The sequence below is a fragment of the Leptosomus discolor genome, chromosome Z (genome assembly GCF_034619465.1).
Source record: "Leptosomus discolor isolate bLepDis1 chromosome Z, bLepDis1.hap2, whole genome shotgun sequence".
In the NCBI taxonomy this organism is placed as follows: domain Eukaryota; kingdom Metazoa; phylum Chordata; class Aves; order Leptosomiformes; family Leptosomidae; genus Leptosomus; species Leptosomus discolor.
Window position 1 is genome coordinate 4,918,412 of NC_141419.1, and position 21,927 is coordinate 4,940,338.

Below are 21,927 nucleotides of genomic sequence, written 5' to 3' on the forward strand. Positions count from 1 at the left end.
GAGCCCTGAGATACGTCAAAGTCCATCTGTCCACTAGATCCCTCTCTCTCTGGAGAGAGAGATGTTGTCGGGTTTGATAACAGCAGTTAGTAATTACTGATGCCCTTTGTCATGTTTCTGTGAAGAGCCGCAGGAAACAGGAGTGCTGAGATTACAGTGCAACACCTCCAGTCCTGCACGATTACCCCATGCCAGAGCCTGATGTAAGAGGAGCGAGGCTTGCTGCAACGCTGAGCCACATTTCAGCCCAAAGTCCAGGACTCCTCCGGTCTGATACACCAAGAAATGCGAATCAGGGTTGAACTGCTCTGGCTGTAATATGCACCGAATGCCCTGCAACTGCTGGCGTTTGAGCCCCGACAGGCAGGCAGGAGCAAAGTGTGGGGCTCGGGCTCTTCTCTGTGACTTCCTGGGCAGCATCTCGAGTGCTCAGGGGTATTTTGCAACTACTGCAAAACACAGAAATAGTGATGAGTGTCGGGGGACAGGGGAATCAGTGGGGAAGGAAGTAACAGAGACAGGTATAAAATACGTGTCACTGCTAAGATGTTGTGGACAGAGCTTTCTAGCGTGTCAGTCACTGCTGGCTGTTGTCACCTCTAAGGACAGCTGTTGCCTTCACTGAATTTCAGAAAACAGACAGAGAGACCGCAGATGGTTGGCTACAGGTGCCTGGAGCGCAGCAGCGCAGCAGCCCAGCCCCTGCACCGCCCGGGCACTCGCTCTGCTCCCCGGGTAGCTGTGGCTGTCACACATCCCGCCTGCTGCGACTTGCACGTTTTGGACGTTTCCTCTTTCAAAAGAGAGCTGAGGGGAGGGAGAGACGGTGGCTTGTTTGTTCTGGTGGAAAGGGAACGCCGTCAGCTCAGTGCTTTCCTCCAGCAGCGGGAACTCAATGGTCCCATTGCCTGGATGTGGGATCTTGGGTACTCGAAGTGGGGCTTTGGGGAAAGGGGTCGTGTCCCGTGGGCGTTTGTAGCAGGGCGGTATGACCTGCCGGTGCAGGGCACTCAGGACGCAGCTTCTCTCTGCTAATAAGGCAGCTTTAGTGTATCTGACAACCGCCTCTTCATCTGCTCCCTGTAACCCCGTCCAGGATCACCTTGTTCCGCCTGTTACACAAGGTAACCCAAGGCAACTGAGCCCTCAATGAAAGTGCATTTGGTTTAAATCACAAGTATAATCAAGAGCAAGAATGGGAGAAAAATAACATCTGAAGGACAAGCTCATCAATGTAACGAAGACGAAGGGATTGAAATGCATTAAGCAGTAGAAGTGTAGAGAAAAACACAATTTTTGTGCCACAGAGTGCACTGAGCAGCTCAACATCTGCTTAAGGGAAAATAAGGCATTTCCCTCCATCACATCTCTGCTAAAGCTAAAAATATTGGTAAAATTAACCTAATCCTGGGCATAGACAGGGGTTCTTGGTTCAGGTGGCCTAACTCCTGCATGTCCCTATTTTTATGTCCAACCCACACCCTAATATTGATGTTAAACAGTAAATTTTAATCACTCTGACCATGGGACAGACTGACTCATGACACAGGGATTATGGGGGGAGAAACACAACTTTAATGAGGCTGAGCTTTATAAAACTGCAATGGGCAAGCTTAAATATAAAACCAGTCTTGTCATTGTATGTGTTCAAACAGCTGGACGAAGAGTAAATGCTTCAAAGTGCTCTTTGTGTTCCCAGATAAGCCGCACCGAGTCCCCAGCAGTGCAATATCCCTCATCCTTCTCCATCCCAGCCATCTCCTGGGCAGCTTCACTCGGACAGGCTGTTCACCAGGGCCTGTCCCCAGCCACGGCACAAAGTCACCATGAGCAGCCTTTTCCACCGCTGTTGGCCTGAGCAGTGAATCCTAGAGGACTGGTAAGAGCTGGCCCAGGATTTGTACAATTCTCGATGTTGCTGCTTCCCTCTTGTGGTGAGGAAACAGCCTGAGAGACAGATGTGGTACGGACTACGGACGTGGTACGGGCATGGTACCCATGGGGTGCGATAGATGGGTCTTAGCCAAATCACCGGTGAGACAAAGCCTGGATCTCTGCTGGGAAAGGGTGGAAGTTGGCTCCAGCATTTGGGCTGTGGACCTGACAGTAGGTCTCCCTGCGTTATTTTCTTTTTGCTTGCCTCCCTCTAAAGGCAGGAATGTGTCTGAGCGGGTTGAATTTATTGCTCATTGTGCTCCTCTAAGTCCCCTTCCCCTTGGTCTTTTTCAGAGCATCTGAAGAAGTGTAGAAGGAAGCAAAACCGCTCTCTGCAAGCTCCTGGCTCCAGCTAATTACAATGGATATTTGTAAGATACATGAAAACACCTCCAAATGCAGTGCAAACACCATGGAGTGCTTCATGGTCCTCAGCACGCAAGCGCAGAAGATAAGCATTGCCACCCTGTGTGGCCTCTTTGGGACACTGTGCATTTTTGAGAACTCTTTGGTGCTGTACTTGATCTTCTCCTCCCCCAGCACTAGGAGAAAGCCTTCCTACCTCTTTATCAGTAGCCTGGCTTTGGCTGACATCCTGGCCAGCATCATCTTTGTCTGCAGTTTTGTTAACTTCCACGTCTTTAATGATACTGACTTCTCTAAAGAAATGTTCCTGCTGCAGCTGGGAGGGGTGAACACGTCCTTCTCTGCCTCCCTGAGCAGCTTGCTGCTGACAGCCCTGGACCGTTACATCTCCATCAGCCGACCTTCTGAATACAAGCTCCTCATGACAAGGAGGAGAGCATGGATAGCCCTGGGAGTGCTCTGGTTGACATGTGCGACCATCGCTTCCCTGCCCCTCCTGGGTTGGAACTGCTGCACGCTTGATTCAACCTGCTCTGAGCTCTTTCCATTTGTGGATGACAAATATCTGTCGAGCTGGATCTGCTTCATCATGGTCCTGCTAGGGTGTATCGTCTATGCCTACGCGCACGTGCTATGGAGGGCTCACCAGCACGTGGCCTACATGGAGAAGCACCAAGTGCAGGTGGGAAAGCAGAACACCAGGATGAGGATGGATGTCATGCTGGCCAAGACCCTCGTCATGGTGCTGACTGTCCTCGTGCTGTGCTGGTCTCCGGTCCTCATTCTCATGATCTACAGCATCTTTGCCAGGCTGAGCAATCACCTGCGCAAGGTCTTTGCCTTCTGCAGCACCCTCTGCCTGCTCAATTCCATGGTGAACCCCATTATTTATGCCCTGCGGAGCAAGGAGCTACATTCCTCCCTGAGGATGGTCTTTTCTCGGTTCAGGAGGCAGCCAAAGGCCTCTGAGGAAAGCCCAGAAGCAGAGAGCACCCACAAGTCCTCCATGATGGAGACCATTTGTGAGGACATGCGCGTAACATAGGGAGGCAGCTGTGGAAAGTCCATGCTTGGGCTGGCAGAAACAGTCTGGATCACTTCTCTTTTCCTTTTCTCTTCTCATGGAGGTCCTGGGAGACGAGGGATCAGATGCCTGTCATGGAGCCGGCTCCCGCTGATGTTATTCTTAGACACTGGGACATAAAGCGTGCAGACTTACACAGGCAGCTGGTCCCCAAGCTGCAGAGGTACCAGTGCCACATCAGTATGCCAGCCCTGTGGCAGCGGATAACACCATGCCTCAGAACAGCAGATCCTAACGTTCTATGGCAAGTGCCTCTGCCTGGCCTCTTGCCCGTCTACCAGTAAACTCTTAACCCATTTTTCCTTACATTCAGTGCTGTCTTCCTTACACCCCATAAAATATAGCTAACCTCAAGTAAAACATTCTGTAGACCTTCAGTTTCTCTAGAAATCCCCAGATACCACATAACTCTCTACAAACCCCTTAACCAGTGTACAAGCACCGTCAGCAAAGTGCTAACAGCACATCGCTACGTAGCAGAGGTACATCTATTTATACCAGCCTTGAATGCGGTCCCGAGGTGTTATGTCTTAGCAGCATGGTGACAAAATGTCTTCAGGTCCTGGCAGAGGGGGCAGAGAACACCACCAAGTCGTGCCGAGTTCCCGCTGTCGGTGAATGCCTCACTGCATTGCGCGGGAGCAGGACGGGCAGCAGCAGGAGGTACCTCGGCCCTTGCTGGGAAGGGTGCAGATGGTTTCTCTGGACTCGCTTGCAGATGGTGCTGGCTAATCATGTTTCAAAGCATTTAGGATCGTGTTGATTTTGGCGTCTAATTCTTTATGGAAAACTGAAATGCTCTCACTGTGGTTTATGGACTCTGCCACAGTTGAGGATTTCGAGGCGGGCCAGGCGCTGTGTACGGCACATTTCTTTCAGCAAATTTAAGGAGAGCTAACCTGTGCCACGCAGGCGTTTGTGGGATGTTATCTGATTAAACATTAAAGCCATTTTTCAGCCTTTTCTTCCATTAACCTCTGGGGCACAAACTCCTCCAGGCGAGAAGTTTAAGCGCAGGCTGGGGCACACTCTGAGCACGAGGAACTCAATAGGTTTTTTTGCAAATTACACAAAAGCAGCATCTTTAGCTGTAAAACTTACAAGGAGAGCTAAGTGGGACGGGGCCCTTCGCCAGCGCCCCGCAGAGCAGCAGGGCTCCTGCCAGCTCCCGAAACACCTCCGTCGGGGATGAGCCTGGCTCGGGGCACGGCCACGAAGCCCTTGGACTCTGCCCTGTTTCCCCAGAGGATGCACCCGGCCCTCGCGTGTGGGTTTTGGAGCCAGGCCCTGGGCCTGCTCTGCCTGCCCAGGAGGGCCAGGGGGGAGAGAGGTCTCACGGAGGCCGAGCCGCCCTGGGGCCAACCCCATGGGCTCTCTCCTGGCCCCTCAAGGGATGGACTCAGAGGCTCAAACCGCAGGAAGGGGCTCACGGCCGGCTATGGGCGGGCAGAGCCGGGCTGGGAAGGAAGGAGGGAGGGAGGCAGGGAGGGAAGAAGGGCACCAGCCCCGCTGCCAGGCGGACAGCAGCCTCGAACCGGCGGTTCCTCCGTAGCAATGGCGGCGGCGTGGCGCCGTTGCCTCGGTAGCCACGGCGGCGGCCGCGCTGACGTCACGCGGCAGCATGGCGGCCGCCGAGCTGCTATGGCTGGCGGCGGCGCTGGGAGCGGTGTTGGCCGCCCCGCGCTACCGCCCGGACTGGGCCAGCCTGGACGCGAGGCCGCTGCCAGCCTGGTTCGACCAGGCCAAGGTGGGGGTGTTTGTGCACTGGGGGGTGTTCTCCGTCCCGGCCTGGGGCTCCGAGTGGTTCTGGTGGCACTGGCGGGGCGAGCACCGGGCCGACTACAAGCGCTTCGTGCAGCGCCGGTACCCGCCGGACACCACCTACGCGGACTTCGCGCCCCGCTTCACCGCCCACGACTTCCAGCCCCGCCAGTGGGCCCAGCTCTTCCAGCGGGCTGGTGCCAGGTCAGCGTCAGGCGCTGGCTGGGGCGGTTGGCGTCCCTGAGGGGATGGGGGGGGGGGGGGGGGGGGGGGTGTACCTGAGGGGACGGAGGGTCCCTGAGGGGATGAGTGCTATGGTCGAGGATCCCTGAGGGGGGGGGGGTACCTGAGGGGGCGGAGGGTCCCTGAGGGGATGAGTGCTATGGTCGAGGATCCCTGAGGGGATGGGGGAGCCATTTCTGGGGATCTATGAGGGGATGGGGGTCCCTAGTCACCGAGTAGATGGGAGGAGCTGTGTCTGGGGGGCCCTGAGGGGGTGGAAAGGCCAGGAGAGAATGGGGGGGCGGGGGGGCTGTGCCTGGGATCCCCAAGAGGGTTTAGGGGTCCCTGAGGGGATGGAAGGGCCAAGCCTGGGGATCCCTGAGGGACTGGGGGTCCCTGAGCAGTGCTGAGATCCCTGCGGGGTCATGCCCAGGGTGCTGAGGAGATGATGGGTCTTGCTGCTTCCTGAGTCTCGATTGTTCATTCTTTCCCAGCATTAAAATCCGTTAAAAACCTCTGTTGTTCTTGTAGTTGCTCCTAAATTTAAAGGGTAGCAAAAGAGGGCTCCTCACAGCATCGTTATTCAGTCCCTTGCTTTTTTACTGGCTGGGTTTGCCAGGGCGGCTGGAGAATATCTTAGGTAGTTCCTTTGTCATCCTGATCCAGTACTTTTTTTTTTCCCCCAGGTACGTGGTGCTGACCACAAAGCACCATGAAGGCTTCACCAACTGGGGATCGCCCGTGTCCTGGAACTGGAATTCTCTGGATACGGGGCCCCACCGAGATCTTGTAGGAGAGCTGGGACAAGCCCTCAGGGAGAGGTATGGCACTGCCAAACCGCTCCGTCCCTTCCGTCTGTGTGCCTTGAATTCTCCTGGCCGTTCTTGCCAAACGGCAGAAAGCGATGAGTTTAATATGAAAAAAGACGTATGTGCAAAGTCATGAAATCTTCTGTGCCATAACAATGCCAGTAATCGAATCTGCCACTGGTTCCTAGTCCCTGCTGCCAGCCTAACTCTTTCCTCTGTCTTTTCTGTCCTTCAGCAACATACGCTATGGACTGTATCACTCTCTGTTAGAGTGGTTTAATCCGCTCTATCTTGCTGACAAAGAAAGTGGCTTCAAGACCCAGAACTTCGTTTTAAAGAAGACTTTGCCGGAACTTTATGATCTTGTCTTAAAGTAAGAGCTGCAACCAGTTAGGAATCAAGAGCATTTCCTGGTTTCAATAGTGTGGGGAAAGGCACAAAGTGGATGCAGAGAAGAGAGGTGACAAAGGTTAATTTTTGCCAAGGCAGATCTGTTTACTTCTTGGTAATGATTTGCGGCAATTAGAAAAAGGGCTCGCGTTTGCCCTGTGGACAGTCTAATTTATAGAATAAGGCAGGGGCAAACTTCGTGCCAGAGCAATTCCCTTTCCTACTGCCTTTGTGCGGGGTGGCTTTGAAAGCGGAGCAGGCTGCTTAGTACTTAGTAGAGTAGAAGAGCGATTTCACTGGGATTTACATCCTTGCCTTGCTGCCCCTTGCTGGCAAAAATAGGAGGCTGGGACACTCGTTGCTCAGAACGGCCGTTGTCCCTGGTGAAGAGTGTGCCTCGTAATTGCCTTTGAGATGCAAACTTCTCGGTTTTGGAGGAATTGCATCCTCTCTTGAGCCGTGATCAACCCATCGTTCTTTGCTGCTGCAAGAACCTCACTTGAAGCTTTGTCTGAAGCGGAAGGTGATGGCGTCAACCTCCTGGTAGTGGCAGGCAATAGGAAGAGGAAGCGAGGCTAGACTCCAGGCGCAAGCGGCACAGTGCTTCCTTTGTGGTAGGAGACAGTCAGCCATTTTTAAATAACATTCATTTCTCTGTTAGATATAAACCAGATTTGATCTGGTCGGATGGAGACTGGGAAGCTCCGGAGTCGTACTGGAATTCCACCTCTTTCCTTGCCTGGCTTTATAACGATAGTCCCGTCAAGGTATCGCTTTCAGCTATCCCTTGTGGCTGCCAGCATTTTATGGGTATGGAAGGTCTGGCAGCAGTGAGATATGAACGTGATCAAATCAGAAACCTGCTTGACAGATGCCAGACGTGCTTTATTCTTTCACAAAGAATAAGAAGCCTACACTGCGCCTCTATGAGAAGACTCTAGTGTCCTTTACAGCGCACATGTGGGAGGCTCAGAGGCCAGGAAGCTTGTCGCCTCAGCTTCTACCTGAGTGACTACAGAGAGGTTCTCCCAGAGAGGGATCCAGGCTTCTCTGGAGGATCCCCTCTCTCTTTCCATTGATTACGCAGGGGGTTTTAGGTGCTTGCTTCCTAAATTAGACACCTTTCCTAACTTAGGAGGGAGAATGTGAGCTGAAAAGTCTTGAGACAAAACATTCTCCCTACTGAGCTGAGTTTCTTCTTTCAGGACACCGTTGTTGTTAATGATCGTTGGTGTAATAACTGCTCTTGCCATCATGGAGGCTACTACAATTGTGCTGACAAATACAAGCCAGGGACCCTGCCAGCTCACAAGTGGGAGATGTGCTCCTCCATTGACAAGCTTTCCTGGGGCTATCGGAGCAACATGAACGTTGCTGAGTTAATGGATGAAGCCAGTATCATTGAGGTAAGGACTCTGAGATCAAGATACTGGGTGTGGGGGAGTTACTGAGACTTAGAGGTTTCCTTCATCCCCCTACTTGCAGAAAGAGTTGTCTTGTGTTTCATAAGACCAGGCTGGAGTTTAAGGAGCGGTTGATGAGAGCAAAGCCTTCCTCATGTTTCTTTGTCATCAGAAATGAAGATGATGCGATTTGTGACCTTGGTTTATCTGTCACAGGAGCTGGTGCAGACTGTGAGTTTTGGAGGCAACTACCTTCTCAATGTGGGGCCTACGAAAGAAGGGGTGATTGTTCCCATCTTCCAAGAAAGACTTCTGGCCCTTGGGAGGTGGCTGGACATTAATGGGGAGGCAATTTATGAATCGAAGCCGTGGAGAGTGCAGATGGAGAGCAGCACAGACACAGTCTGGTGAGGACTCCGGTGCTCAGCGCCATCTGGGCTGGGACTTCCACAGCTGACGTTTCTTTCTTATTTGCTCTGAAATTTGGTACACTCTGAAGAGTTGCCATCAGGTGCAGATGGTGTTTAGGTAATATCCTACAATTGGAGTGCTCTGTTACTGCCCCAGGGTGTTACCTAAGGAATATCTTGCTTGAAAGAAGCGAATTAAAATCTGGACTTCATCCATCTTGCTTGATTTGGAAAAAAAACAACTTCCTTTAAAAAAATTTCCACGCCGCTGCCATCAGGACTGTTTAAGCAGTGGTCCTGGCTGGTTTGAATTGCACAAATGTAGTTGATCTGAACACATACAGTTTGTAAACGTAGCGATATTTGCTTTTTAAGCTATTATGTAGGAGTACTAATGACTGTTTCCCAACTGTTAGATTGATACTGACTGAGAAGGGCATAGTGAGTCAAGGGCCAGAAATTGCTACAAAAGGGAGTTGTTTTGTTTTTTTTTTCCTCGGTCTAGAAGTGCAGAGCAGTGATCAGGAGAAGGCAGCGTGTCTGCTCTGTTGACCACGAGCTGAGGCAAGGACAGATCGGCAAATGACATTTGCTCTTAGGAAGCACACGCGGACTTTGTTTGGGTTTCGTCAGACAGCGCTGACAGCCTAAACGATGGGTCCAAAGTGACAGCTTTTGGAATGAGGGGAAAGTAGGTGACCCCTGTGCGGTGACAGTAGGCAAGCCGGTGTTCTTGTGCTGTCTGGAAAGGTCAGGGTCCCGTCTGGTTCTCTCTCTTACGGGGCTCTTACCGCTGAACTCTTGCTGTCTCAGGTACACTTCTAAGGGACCAGCTGTCTACGCCATCTTCCTGACCTGGCCTCGTGACAACGTTTTGGAGCTGTCCTCGCCCGCTCCATCGCCAGCCACACGAGTAAGGAACTTGTGAAAAAACGCTAACGCACTCGGAGAGCCCGTCTTGGGCACGTGTGGGCTGGCAAGGTCCAGCCTGACTTCGTTTGGAAACTGGGGAGTGTGTGGAAGTTGTCATCCCATGCTTCTTGTTCTGGGCTGCTCTGGGCTCCCTCCAGATCCTCGCAGCATCCCAGGTTATTCTCCAGGCTTCAGCTCACTGTTAACACAGAAGATGGGATAGGACTTGCCAGGATGGGCTCATAGTCTGCCGTAGAACAGGCAGAGACATTTCTCCCCCAGAGCCTTTTGATCCAATTGACGCAGGGAGGTGAAGCAAGTAACAACCCTCACACATAGAAGGGATCATGGTATTGCACCTCGAATTCAAATCAGGTACACTGACCCGCTAATTGTAAACGTAATTGTAAGTGACGCAAATGCTGGAGTGCCCTTTGCCCTAAACAAACAGAGGTAAAGCCTTCTCAGTAAAAAAAAAACAACACACCCTGCAGTCCAATGTTTGGCCTCAAAATATCCCGTGTGTTACCTTTTGTGCACTGTGAGCGATGGGTGACAACGTGCAGGACTGCCTTAAAGGTGTGGGAAACGGCTGTATGGAGGCTGCAGACGTGGTTCGGGTGTCGTGGGCTGTTCAAATGGGAAGTAACCGCGTGAGCTACAACTGAGCGTTTCCCCTGCCCTCCTCCGCAGGTGACGATGTTGGGTCTTGCAGGGACTCTGAAGTGGCAGAAGTCCCCAGGTGAAGGACTGCTCATAACTTTGCCCTACGTGCCTCCGTCTCCTCTGCCTCCCCAGCCCGGCTGGGCCATCAAGCTTGAGGGTGTGAAGTGACGGCTGCAGGGTGAGAGCAGCAATCAATCTCCCCTTGCCTTTCTTTTGAATGGAGTCTAAGAGGATTTTTCATCTGTCGTTGAATAAATTGGTTTTCTCTTAAGAGAATCTCTCCTCTAATCCCTTTTGCCTGTAAGTGATCTGTGGATCGGTGAACCTCGTTTGGCAGCAAGTGTTCCCGTGGCGTAATTACTCACCAAAATTAATTGTGATAACCAGTGTGGGGTGTGGGATCATGAGGCCTTGCATGCAGTGGGCATGTTCTAATGAGGACCAGCCGCAGCGCCATCGCAGGTTCCTGCCTGTGATGTACTTCCATAGGAAGAGGTGCTCGATAAGATGTGTGGTGTTACTCTGGTACCCATTGGAACCATTATGATCACATACTTCCATCATGAATAAAATATAATGGCAGGTTGTACTTTGAGGAGGTCTAGGAGGAATCAGCTATAGAAAATCACAATGTAATACACATCCATTAACAAACTTTTATTTGTATTCCGGTGGAGACACCTATAAGCAGAAGAATTTTTGTTCTTACATGAGTTTAACAGAGAAGCCACCATTCTGAATTGAAGCTCTGACTTCTGCTGTTGCAGTAAAACAAGATTTCCTGCGTTGGTGTTGAACTTCTCTAAAAAGGGTTGGACAACGCGTACTCAAGTGATAAAACCCCTCGCAATAGCGTGTGTTTCTGCAGCACAGCTGTTGTGAAGGCCCCCCAACGTTGCATACAGGCTTTATTTTGTTACTGTATGATGTGGTGCAAGCAAAAGTTGCCCAAATACTTAAGAGTTTCGCACGAGCTAAGCCCCAGGGCTGGGACACGTGCTGAGCTGGTGGTGTAGGAGCCGTTACTCAATCGACAAATAACAATCTGTACTGGGGAATCTGGGTGGACTTCAGAGAACTGGCGCTGACAGCCAGAGACCCGCTTATTCACAGGAACATCGCTCCGGCGATGACGCTGTTACGAACACAGAGAGGGGGAGGGAGGAGAAAAAAAGCGGGACAACAGAGTGGTGGCCTTTTTGCCTCCCGACCCCATCACGCTGGTAACCCCTGGTGCGGGAAAGGGGCCCATCCAAAACAAACACGCCGTGTTTATTTAGCGGCACGAGCCAGCGGAAAAGCCATCGTATAAGTAAGCGGCTCCCGAGCGGCCGCCACAGTGCCGGCGTCGGAGGGAACCGGAGGGCACCATGCCACAGTGCACCACCGGCTCGCTGCCCAGGGACGGCCCGCGGGGACAGGTACGGGCCGGGCCGGGCCGGGCCGGGCCGGGCCGCTCCCGCTCCCCCGAGACGGGGCCGGGCAGCGAGAGCCCTTCGCAGCCGGTGGGGACGGACCGGCCGGGGCGACCGCGCTGCCCCGGCGCCGGGTGGGGGTCTGGGGGGTCCCGGCTCCACGTGGCGAGCGCCGCTGTCATGTGACCACGAAGCCACACCCCCCCCCTCCGGAGTCACGTGGGGGGGCGCGGTCACGTGAGATGGGGGCAGACATGGCGGCGGCGCGGCGGTTGCTGCCGCGCTGGGCGGTGTCGCTGCGGCCGGTGAGCGGGGCCGGGGGGCTCGGGAGGGGGGGGGCCTGGACGTTGGGCTGGACGTTGGGCTTACGGTCTGTCTCCGTCCGCAGGTCAGCGCCGTGGCGGCGGGCGCAGCCCTCCCGAAGCGGGTGAAGGTGGTGGAGGTGGGGCCGCGGGACGGGCTCCAGAACGAGAAGGTACGGGCGGGCCGGGGCTTCCCGCCGGGGGGGTTTCTCCAACCGGACACCCGTCGCTTGCCGTTGCCCCCCACCGCCGGGGGTTGGGTTGGGTTTCAAATGCCGCTTTTTCACGTTGGAAGAGGAGGGGTTTTGTTGGGTTTTTTTTTTTTTTGCAGCGGTGGAAATCATAACTTAAGGTCGTTTTTCTTTTCTTCTGCTTAGAATGTTGTACCGACACCGGTGAAAATCAATTTAATCAACATGCTGTCAGAGACGGGGCTTCAGGTGATAGAGGCCACCAGCTTTGTTTCCCCCAAGTGGGTTCCTCAGGTCAGTATTCAGACAAGTTTTACACCTCTGCGTTATAAAAACACCTAATAATAGATAGTAATCCGACGAAAAGATTCTGCTTGCTCCAAAATCCTCGTCACCGTGGCTTGTAACCAGGCAAGAAGCAGCAAAGCCAAATCAAGGAGCTTGCGATGTCCCGGACCTTCCCTTTGGACCCTGCGAAAGAGCAAACACGCAGCTCGGACACAGCTCAGGCTGGTTGTGCACGTGGCGGCGCTGGCTTGGCTGCGTGACTGAACGGCCACCGTGCAGTGCTGTTTGCTCTTCAGAGGCCCCTTTCCCTTTTTCCTAAATATTTCTGTTCTAAAAAGAAATCATTTTTATTTCGTTTTTATAAATTTGCAGAAGTGGATGTTGTCACTTTTAGAAACCTTTCCCGTTTTCCCTTTGCAGATGGCCGACCACACCGAAGTCATGCAAGGAATTAATAAATTGCCTGGTATCAGCTACCCTGTGCTGACCCCTAATCTGAAAGGATTTCAGGCGGCGGTAAGAGACGGCAGCGCCTGAACGTTCTGGGTGCCTCGCGCGCAGGGTTGGCAGCGACGGGACGTTTCAGCCGTTGGTTACGGGTGGGAAATGGATCTTTCCTGCTGGCAGGCAGCAGCCTCATCCTGCGGTTCCTTTACAAGGGATCGTTTTGGTGGGGAAATAGAAACCTGTTGTTTATTATAGCAAATACTGTGATACGTTTCCTGTTGCTAAAACACCCCAGTAATCGGTTTGAATTGACAGCGATGCTTTCAGTCTTACCTGCACGTCCCACAGCTCTCCTGCCCCCATCCCGCAGATGTAGCTTTACTGCTGCATCTGTAACTTTCTGCTTCATTCGAAGAGAAGCTTGGGTGTGTCGTCATGTTTTTGCTGTAGAATAAATGGAGGAAAGAAGTGGGTTATTCAGGGAAGAGTTGGGGAAAAAGTATATTTTATAAAATGAGAGGACTGTAGGTGTGGTTGTGGTTGTTGCTTCCCTTGCAAGAGAAATCAGCTCGCTTGAAGTGATGCTTCCTATCGGCAGGTGGCAGCCGGGGCCAAAGAAGTGTCCATCTTTGGAGCGGCGTCCGAGCTCTTCACTAGGAAGAACATCAACTGTTCCATAGAGGAGAGTTTGGAGAGGTTCAGTGAAGTGATGAGCGCAGCCAGGGCAGCCAGCATTCCTGTCCGGGGGTAAGAACTTCCTCCTGCGACCGTAGTACCAAGCAGGTCGTGGGGAGAGATGCGACCACTTGAGCTCCTCTCTTGGGAGCCCAGCCCGTGCAGCGCTGGGGAGCAGTGTTTCTTTTAAACTTCACCTTTGGATTTGTTGGGGGTGTCTCTCTGCCCGGGTGGGCGCAGGCAGATGTGAGCTCAGCGCACCGAGGAGCGTTAACGTGGGAACACCACCGCGGCGACACGCTGCTAGGTGCTGGCTCGGTGCAAAGCTTACGGTAGATGAGTTACACCCTTCCAGAAGGGTTCGCCCTTCGTGTAACTATTCTGGTTTCGGCTTTACCAAATGATCCAAAACCATACCAGCCTCTTGGCAGACATTCCATGTGGAAGCGCGTGGATCCACAGACCTGGCAGGGCTGTGGACTCTTGGCAAACTGTTGAATAGTTAATTACGTAAGCTTCGTCCACGGGGCTGAGTTTTAGAATATGAAATTAACTTCTCCGTTGTATAGAGCATGCGAGATGCAGCACAAGTCCTGACTGATTTGGCCAGTGTAATCTCACTGAAGTTCTGTAGCTAAAAGTGCCCATTTCTTTTAACCCCAGATACGTTTCCTGTGTCCTTGGATGTCCCTATGAAGGGAAGATTTCTGCAGCTAAAGTTGCAGAGGTGAGTTCATCATAAATACAACCGGAATATCTGGGAGGGTTTTGGCTTGCTCTTATGGGTGCGAATTGGGCGCTGGAGGGTGCATCAAACCGGTTAACCAAAGGCTGAGGGAAGGTTCCAGCTAGCAGTGAGGGATGCCCGAGTCCAGCTGAAATGGACAGGGGGGTTCAGGGAGGTGTGGGGACCTGGAGACTTTTGATCCCAGAGAAGAGGCCATTGTCCCCGTGGCTGTTGCACTCTGATTCCTCTGGACAGCGGGTCTCCAGCTCTGGGGAGGGGAAAGCCAAAGCTGCCTTTCCAGTGAGTGTCTTGGCCTTTGGGCAGGTCTCAAAGAAGATGTACTCCATGGGCTGCTACGAGATTTCCCTCGGTGACACCATTGGCATTGGGACCCCAGGCAGCATGAAGGAGATGCTGACGGCAGTCATGAAGGAGGTGCCGGTTGGGGCTCTTGCTGTTCACTGCCACGACACCTACGGGCAAGCTCTTGCCAACATCTTGGTAGCGCTTCAGGTGAGACTCTTGCTTTGTAGCATCTTTCCTTGAGGGTTTTTTTTTTTTTTTTTTTGTGCTTGCTTGCTTGTGAACCGTAGATTTGAGGAGCAGGACCACGGTTTGTGCTTTCAGAGGAGCTTACGGGTGGTGGTTCTGTTTGCAGATGGGTGTGAGCGTGGTTGATGCTTCCGTCGCTGGCCTTGGAGGCTGCCCCTACGCCCAGGGAGCGTCGGGAAACGTTGCTACGGAGGACTTGGTGTACATGCTGCACGGCCTGGGGATCCACACGGTAAGCGCCTGCAGCAGCTGAGCCTCTCGCACGATGGCTCTGTTTGGGGGTTCGAAATTTGGCCCAGGGAGCCCGAGCGTAGCGGGAACGGCTGGAGGATGGCTCTGGGTCTGCCGTGTCAGCCAGGCTGTGCCTGGGGGCCTTGTCTTGCCACGCCAATCCCACCCGCCAGGACAGTTTCCTCCTCTCCCTTTTTCGGCGCTCAGAATCGCACCAGTGAGCAGCAGGCACGCAGGGCCTTGTTGAAGTACCCGTTAAAGGCTCCCTCACCCCCTGCTAGTCTCTCCCAGTGATGCCAGTTACTGCTGGGCAGCTTCATGTGGCAGAACTGGTACCAAGGTGTCGTATCTTTTTCCCCACGAAGGGTGTGGATCTGCAGAAGCTGATGGACACGGGCACGTTTATTTGCAATGCTCTCAACAGACGAACCAATTCCAAAGTGTCCCAGGCGTCTTGCAGGCTGTGATACTGAATCGAGTTTCTCCTTGGATCAAGAAGAACTCAACGATCCGCCATTGGCTGGGTTTCCCCTCCGTCCTGCTGCCTCTGATCTTCACAGAGCTCCTTCCAGGCTCAGCACTTGAGAGGAAATGCATAATCCACCAGAATGAAGAAATTTCTATGAAGAAATGAAAAACCCAAGAATACTATATTTAGCCTTGAAGGCGTCAGCCGTGTGCCTTAGAGGAGGGAGGACGTGGATGGGCTGAGGGAGAAATAGCGGCCGCAATGCTCGGCCTTCTCGCAGCGAGCTGCCATCGCTGGCACCAGCTCAGAACAGCGTCCGCTCGCTTCTGCCTCCAGAGTGTGTTGCCCTAAACCACCAGCAAAGGATAAACCACAGCCTTTCCTGTTAGAGCGCTTCTCCAGGTCAGGCTTAACCTCTCTTCCCTTCTCTCTCCTCCCTACAGCCGTTAAGACTGAAGGCGAAAGGCTCCCGTGCGTCATTGGGGTGTCACGGGGCAGCCTTGGACCTTCTGCCTCGGCGTTTAGGGGTTGTGATAACGGACTGTATCTGTTGTAAGGTACTTCTCAACACTAGGAGTAATAAACACGTTATTTAATATTCTAAACTATTAGAGTTGTGGTTTAACTAAGCCAGTGAAAGAGCTTTTGCTGCCATTTTGGTTCCAAGTGCCTCTTCCGCCAGCACTGGCCGGGGCAGCGCTGGGTCACCGCGGGCAGGCGTGGTGAAACGCTCCTGTTCCGTGCGCACACGTCCTCCTCGCCGTAGCCAGGTCCTGGGGCGGTGTCCCCCAATCCTCTGTTTAAAATAATGTTGTTTGTGAGGGCAGAGACGGGCGCGGAGCGGGCTGGGCCGGGGCGGGGCCTGGCTGCTGCGCCTCTCTCCCACTGCCCCGGCATGGCCGCGCACGGGCCCGGCCCTCCGCGTGTCTCCGCACCCCGCGAACGGGCTGTACCGATGCACTAAACCGTGACGCTGAAATTAGCGGGAATCGGGGAATACACCGGGGTGGGTGAGCGCGGGGCTCGGTACATCCGCGCCGCCAGGGGGCGCTGCGCGCACACGCCCTCCGCGCGGGCGGCCCGGGAGGCCCCGCCCTCCTCCCCTCCGCCCCGCCAATGGCCGTCGTCCCTCTGCGCTCCTCCCCGCTCGCACGCGCGCCGCGCAGGTTTTTGACCCGGCTGCCGCCCCGTAGCGGGAGCGGTGACACGTTTCCATGGGAGAGCGGTGCGCGTGGCACGGCGGGGGGGCGCGGCCGGGCCTTAAAGGGGCCGCACCCGGCGCAGGGACAGAGCGAGCGCGGCGGCGGGAGCAGCGGGTGAGCGACTGGAGGGGGAGGGGGGCGAGCGGAGGGACGTGCTGCCGTGCCCCCCCCTTAGCGGGGAGCTCCCACGGCCCGGCCGTTGAGGTAGCCCCGGGCCCTGAGGTACATTCAGCCCCCCCGGGGGCCCCCCAGGGACCTCCGGTCCCAGCTCCCCAGGTGAGCCCTGAACGCGGTCCCCCCCCCGGCGATGCGCAGCCCCTCAGGAGCCCCCCCGGCAGCCCTGGTCCCGGCTCCTCGAGTAGCTCCCGGCCCCAAGCCCAGACCCAGGGGTATCCCCGGCCCTGCCGGTAACGGCAGCCTCGCAGGTGCCCCTGCCCCCCAGGCCCCTGTCCCGTCCCGCTGCCCGCTCACCTGCCTGCTGAAAAGCAGCGTTGTTTTGGCTTTCCCGCCCGCACCTGCCTGGCTCGGGCTCTGCCCTCCCCTGGAGCTGCCCTCCTCGGCTGCCGGAGCAGCCCTGGGGCCGGCAGCAGCCGCAGGGCAGGGCAGTTTAGGGGGTTCGGTTTGGTTTTCAGCCTGAAACAGCTCTGAGGGTGACTAAAGTCACCCAGGGAGGAGCCTTGCCCTGTGCTGCCTCCACATGCCTTGGTAATAAAGTGGATTCTCCCTCCTTCCCACTGGGCAGGAGCTGCTGCTGGGTTCCCAGGGACGGGGGCTTTCTTGCAGGTTATTTTCAATCTTTCTGCTTTGTGTATGCCAGCAAATTCCCTGTGTTCTGCAGTGACCCAATACCCACCTTCCTGGGAAGCAGGGGTGGAACGGGGCCAGTGCTGGGCAAGGGAAGGGAGGCTGGAGGGAGTGCTGTGGCTTGTGGAGAGGGGATTTCAGAGCTGGAGAAAAAGCAGGGAACGGGGACAAGAGGGCAGAGCTGATACCCCTTGATGAGACCACCCAAATGAATACCCTTAGACGACTGCCTGCCCTTTGGGGTGAATTAGCCTGAGGGATTTGTGCTGCAGGATATGGGTGACACCAGGATCTTGACTGGATTTAACAGGAAGAACGAAGGGGTTTTTTTTTTCCCCCCCAGTATGTGACAAGTGTCAGATAAACCCTCCCTGTCCAGCAGACACGAACCACGTTGGCAGGGTGTGCTGCAACCTGCCCAGCCTGTTCCTCTCTGGATTTCTTCCTGGCGCTGGCGGGGCCAAGCACAGGGAGTGCCTAGAGGCAGCGCTGACGTGACAGTGTCCAAGTCCTGCCTGCCCCTTCCTGCTCGGGGCCCCTGGCTGTCGTGCCCACACCAGTCTGCTCCCCACGGCGCTCTGCACCGAAGGGCCTTTCCTCCCCCAGGGAACCATGGCAGAGAAGATCCTGGTGACCGGCGGAGCTGGCTACATCGGCAGTCACTGCGTGCTGGAGCTGGTGGAGGCTGGCTACGTCCCCGTGGTCATAGACAACTTTCACAACGCCATCCGAGGTATGGAGAGCCTTCGTCCCTTCCCACGCAAGGGCCTCGGCCCCTCTGAGCCTGTGCCAGAACCTCCAGCTCTTCCAGCATCTCATCCCTTTCCGTCTCCCCAGGGGCAGACGTGCTCCCCGAGAGCCTCTGGCGTGTGCAGCAGATCGTGCGCCAGCCCATCCTCTTCCAGGAGCTGGATATCACCGACGGGGCGGCGCTGCAGGAGCTCTTCAGTAAGGTGAGAGCAAGAGCTACAGTGCCCCAAGGTGGCCTTGTGGGCTCCGAGGGGTGAGAGGGGTTTGTGCTGGGGCTGGGAAGGAGGGAGGGGGGTGTGGACTGGGCAGGAGCTGAGCAGGGAGGATAGTGCTGAGGAAGGAAACGCTGTGACCAGCAGATATTTCTCTGGGCCGTGGAGACCACACGGGCTGCCTGAATGAAATGCCTGGGGAGACTTCTGACTGGTTTCTTCCTGGAGCTTCTATCTCCTGTTGCTGTGGTTCTAACACCGAGCTCTTTCTCCCTCTGCAGCACCATTTCTCAGCCGTGATGCACTTTGCGGGGCTGAAGGCGGTGGGAGAGTCTGTGCAGAAGCCCCTGGAGTACTATAGGGTGAACCTCACCGGGACCATCTGCCTGCTGGAGGTGAGCGGAGCCGGGAGGGCAGCGGGTGGTGCTGGGTGACTGGTGCTGGGTGTGATCCTGCTCTGGGGTGGCTGTGCGGGCTGGCAGCTGGTCCCTGTGGGGCTCCCCGTGCCCACGCCGTGTCCTGGGGGTGTAACGGTGCCTGCACGGTGGGAGCTGCCGCCTGCGGAGGGCTGAGCCGTGCTGCTGAGCTGGAGGGCGCGGAGCTCGCTGGCTCAGTGGCGGCCGGTCCCTGCTCCCCAGACCATGAAAGCCCACGGCGTGAGGAACATCGTGTTCAGCAGCTCCGCCACCGTCTACGGAGACCCCAAGTACCTGCCCCTGGATGAGAACCACCCAGCTGGAGGCTGCACCAACCCCTACGGCAAATCCAAATACTTCATCGAGGAGATGATTCGAGATCTCTGCAAAGCAGAGCGGGTGAGGGGCTGTGCCAAAGCACACAGGGCTGCGAGCTGAGGTCTTTCCCCACTGGAGCGTGCTGGGGTGACCCAGCAGCACCGTGCAGCACTACACCCTCCCCAGGCAGCCACGTCTGTGTGTCTCCTCAGGACTGGAACGCCGTTCTCCTGCGCTACTTCAACCCCATCGGTGCCCACGAGTCGGGCCTGATCGGAGAAGATCCTCAGGGGATCCCGAACAACCTCATGCCCTACGTGGCGCAGGTACCGCCCGCTGCAGCCTTTGAGGAGCCCCGGGCTCACGGTGCCCGTGTGGGGGCACAGGCTGACGGGGCTCTCGTGGGCTTCTCCGTCTGTGCAGGTGGCGGTGGGGCGCCGGGAATTCCTGAGCGTGTTTGGGAATGACTACAAGACGGACGACGGAACGGGTACATCACGGAACGGGTGGAGCAGAGACACCCCGTCCCCTGCAGCTCCTCAGCCCGGCTGCGCCCGGGGCAGGAGGGCTTTGTGCTCACCCTCTGTGTCCCTGCAGGCGTCAGGGATTACATCCACGTCGTGGATTTAGCCAAGGGCCACATCGCTGCTTTGAAGAAGCTCAAGGAGAACTGCGGCTGTAAGGTACCGAGAAGGCCGTTGTCTGGGGTGCGGTCAGCCCTGCTGGGGCTGTGGGGCTGGGCCAGGGCCACGCTCTCACAGCCCTAAGGGAGGAAAAGGGGGGCCTGGCCCTTCTCCTCTTGTGAAAGAAGCTGACCCGCATCCCTTCTCTTCCTCCCAGATCTACAATCTGGGCACAGGCACCGGCTATTCGGTCCTGCAGATGGTCCGGGCCATGGAGAAAGCTTCGGGGAGGGAGGTAAGGTCTGACCTGCAGCCTACAGGGCCATGAGCATAGAGCCAGCTCCTTCCCCCAGCCACCCCAAGCCATCACTGCCCCAGCAGCCCTTGTGCCTGTGTCTGTGGCAGCCGCTGGCACCGCTCCCTCAGCTCCCGGGCCTCGGATGAGTCCCCTCTGCTGAGCCCCCGGGAGCCCCCAGACCCCACGGTGCCGCTTTCCCTGCAGATCAAGTACAAGATCACAGGCCGGCGGGAGGGAGACGTGGCCTCCTGCTACGCCAACCCGGCGCTGGCCGAGCGCGAGCTGGGCTGGAAAGCTGCCTTCGGCCTGGACAAGATGTGTAAGAGCATCCCCTTCCCCGGCACGCCGTGCGCCGCCGGCTGCCCCTCTCCTGGCCCACCCCTCACCGCTGCTCTCTCCCTGTTGCAGGCGAGGACCTGTGGCGGTGGCAGCTGCAGAATCCCACGGGTTTCAGCAAGAACTGAGCCGTGGCCCGAGGGCTCGCCTGGCTGCTGCCGTGGGCTGCTCCGGGCCAGCCCTGCCTGCCTCCCCCTGCGGCCCCAGCGAGGCTGTGATCATCCTGGGTGCCAGTCCCGCTCCCCCTCTGCCTCTTGCACGGGGCAGGAAGGCAGGAGCATCCCCTCCTGCCTCTCCACTCCTCATCCTCATCCCCCCAGGTCCTTTGCATCTCATAGAGCAGGAACACAAGGAAGAACAGAGCCAGGGGGCTGGCGCCCAGGCACGAAACCCCCTCGCGGGAATACAACAGGGCTGGTGCCAGCCCCAGCGGGGAGAAGCTGCTTGGCTGGGCCCTGCAGCCGCTACTGGAGCTGCTCCTGGGCCCTGGGACGTGGCCACTCAAACACGAGTCCTGTTGAGCCCAAACTGTAGAGGAAACCCCCCATTTCGTGCTGCACCTGCCCCCCAACCCACCCAGCTCGGGGAGCCGGGGAGGTTCCCGGTCACAGGGGGGAGACCGGGGCACCCCCTGCCCCCTGCCCTGGGCACGGAGAGGGCTGCTGAGCACCTACCTCATGGCCTCAGGCTCCAGGAACCCCCTGATTCCCCCCCCCCACACAGGGACCATCCACATCCCGAGGCCACCACAGCTCACTTCCCCAGGGCGCAGGCCCCACCGGCTGCCAAGGGCTTCCCCACCACCACTCCCCTTTTCCCCTGCCTCCCAGCATGGTTTTGGGGACCAAGTCTCATCTCCCACGTGCTCCTGCCTGTGGCTGGGCCAGCCCGGGGCATGGCCAGCTGTGCCTGGCTCCACGCAGCCCCCCCTGCTGCCATTTGGCTGGTGCCTGGTTTTGCTTCCACGTTGCCTGTGGCGGCTGCTTCTGTAATCACTTTGCCAAAGGCTTCCCAGGAGAAGGCTCTGCTCAGCTGTCAAATACTGGTCCTATTTATTACTGGCAGCTCTAACAGCTTCGTTAGGCAGCGATGACGCAGCCAGCCTGGTTTGCTGTCAGTTGGATTAATAACTTATGCTACTAAATTATGAATTGAGCTTTTGATTTGTTTTTAAATAAACTTTCTTACTTTCTAAGTGGCAGCTCTGTTCTGCTTCCACTCAGCCGGAGCTGCCCCTGGGGCCTCGTGCTAATCTGCTCCCCACCCCCCTCCTCCAAAAAACCTCCGTTGCAGAGGTGCTGAGGGCGGTTCCTGCCCGGCCACGAATGATGCCAGCTCAGCTCTGGGAGAGGTTTACGATTTATTTAACCTTGTATCTGACTCTGTGGAACACACACACACACAAAAAAAAAACCCCAAACATTTACAAGGAAGACAAAAGAGAGAGAAGAAGGAGGAAAAAAAAAAAAAAAAAAAGCTGTATTGAGGAATGGAGAGAAGCCGTTCTCCCTCCTGGGTCCTCAGCACGGCCCTGGCCAGGCACGTGCTGCTCAGGTGGGGAGCGAGCAGGAATGCTCTGCAACGGGGCCAGCGCGGCCACCCGCACCGTGCCCAAGGATGGCCACGAGTCCCGGGCCCCCGCGCTGCCCACAGTTCCAGTTCACAGTCAAATAGGTCGGTCTGTCCCTCCGCCAACCGCCCCAGCCAGCCCCC

General features: G+C 56.0%; 4 protein-coding genes across 6 annotated transcripts; all 4 read left to right on the forward strand.

Moving 5' to 3' along the window:
• Positions 1 to 2,296: 2,296 nt before the first annotated feature.
• On the forward strand, positions 2,297 to 3,346 carry CNR2 (cannabinoid receptor 2). Its single transcript, XM_009947000.2, has one exon. It carries the CDS (start codon positions 2,297 to 2,299, stop codon positions 3,344 to 3,346), a length of 1,050 nt encoding a protein of 349 aa, XP_009945302.1.
• Positions 3,347 to 5,006: 1,660 nt separating this feature from the next.
• FUCA1 (alpha-L-fucosidase 1) lies at positions 5,007 to 10,175 on the forward strand. The gene is made up of 8 exons (XM_086479086.1): positions 5,007 to 5,350; positions 6,055 to 6,189; positions 6,413 to 6,550; positions 7,229 to 7,334; positions 7,773 to 7,973; positions 8,187 to 8,377; positions 9,194 to 9,293; positions 9,986 to 10,175. The coding sequence occupies exons 1-8, from the start codon at positions 5,007 to 5,009 to the stop codon at positions 10,124 to 10,126; spliced, it is 1,356 nt and encodes a 451-aa protein (XP_086335212.1). The 3' UTR covers positions 10,127 to 10,175.
• Positions 10,176 to 11,328: 1,153 nt separating this feature from the next.
• Positions 11,329 to 15,834, forward strand: HMGCL (3-hydroxy-3-methylglutaryl-CoA lyase). Of its 3 annotated transcripts, none has more exons than XM_086479464.1 (9): positions 11,329 to 11,390; positions 11,767 to 11,848; positions 12,053 to 12,160; positions 12,575 to 12,670; positions 13,200 to 13,348; positions 13,940 to 14,003; positions 14,328 to 14,516; positions 14,662 to 14,787; positions 15,152 to 15,834. In XM_086479464.1, the coding sequence occupies exons 1-9, from the start codon at positions 11,329 to 11,331 to the stop codon at positions 15,251 to 15,253; spliced, it is 978 nt and encodes a 325-aa protein (XP_086335590.1). In that variant the 3' UTR covers positions 15,254 to 15,834. The 3 variants fall into 3 exon arrangements, with proteins under 3 accessions (XP_086335590.1, XP_086335592.1, XP_086335589.1); XM_086479466.1 differs by having other exon boundaries at positions 11,329 to 11,379; positions 11,762 to 11,848; XM_086479463.1 differs by lacking the exon at positions 11,329 to 11,390 and adding an exon at positions 11,616 to 11,678 and having other exon boundaries at positions 11,762 to 11,848.
• A 2,039-nt stretch (positions 15,835 to 17,873) lies between these two features.
• GALE (UDP-galactose-4-epimerase) lies at positions 17,874 to 20,342 on the forward strand. Its single transcript, XM_086479704.1, has 10 exons — positions 17,874 to 17,994; positions 18,099 to 18,214; positions 18,505 to 18,618; positions 18,862 to 19,038; positions 19,170 to 19,283; positions 19,381 to 19,447; positions 19,555 to 19,640; positions 19,798 to 19,875; positions 20,083 to 20,197; positions 20,287 to 20,342. Exons 1-10 carry the CDS (start codon positions 17,874 to 17,876, stop codon positions 20,340 to 20,342), a joined length of 1,044 nt encoding a protein of 347 aa, XP_086335830.1.
• Positions 20,343 to 21,927: the final 1,585 nt, after the last annotated feature.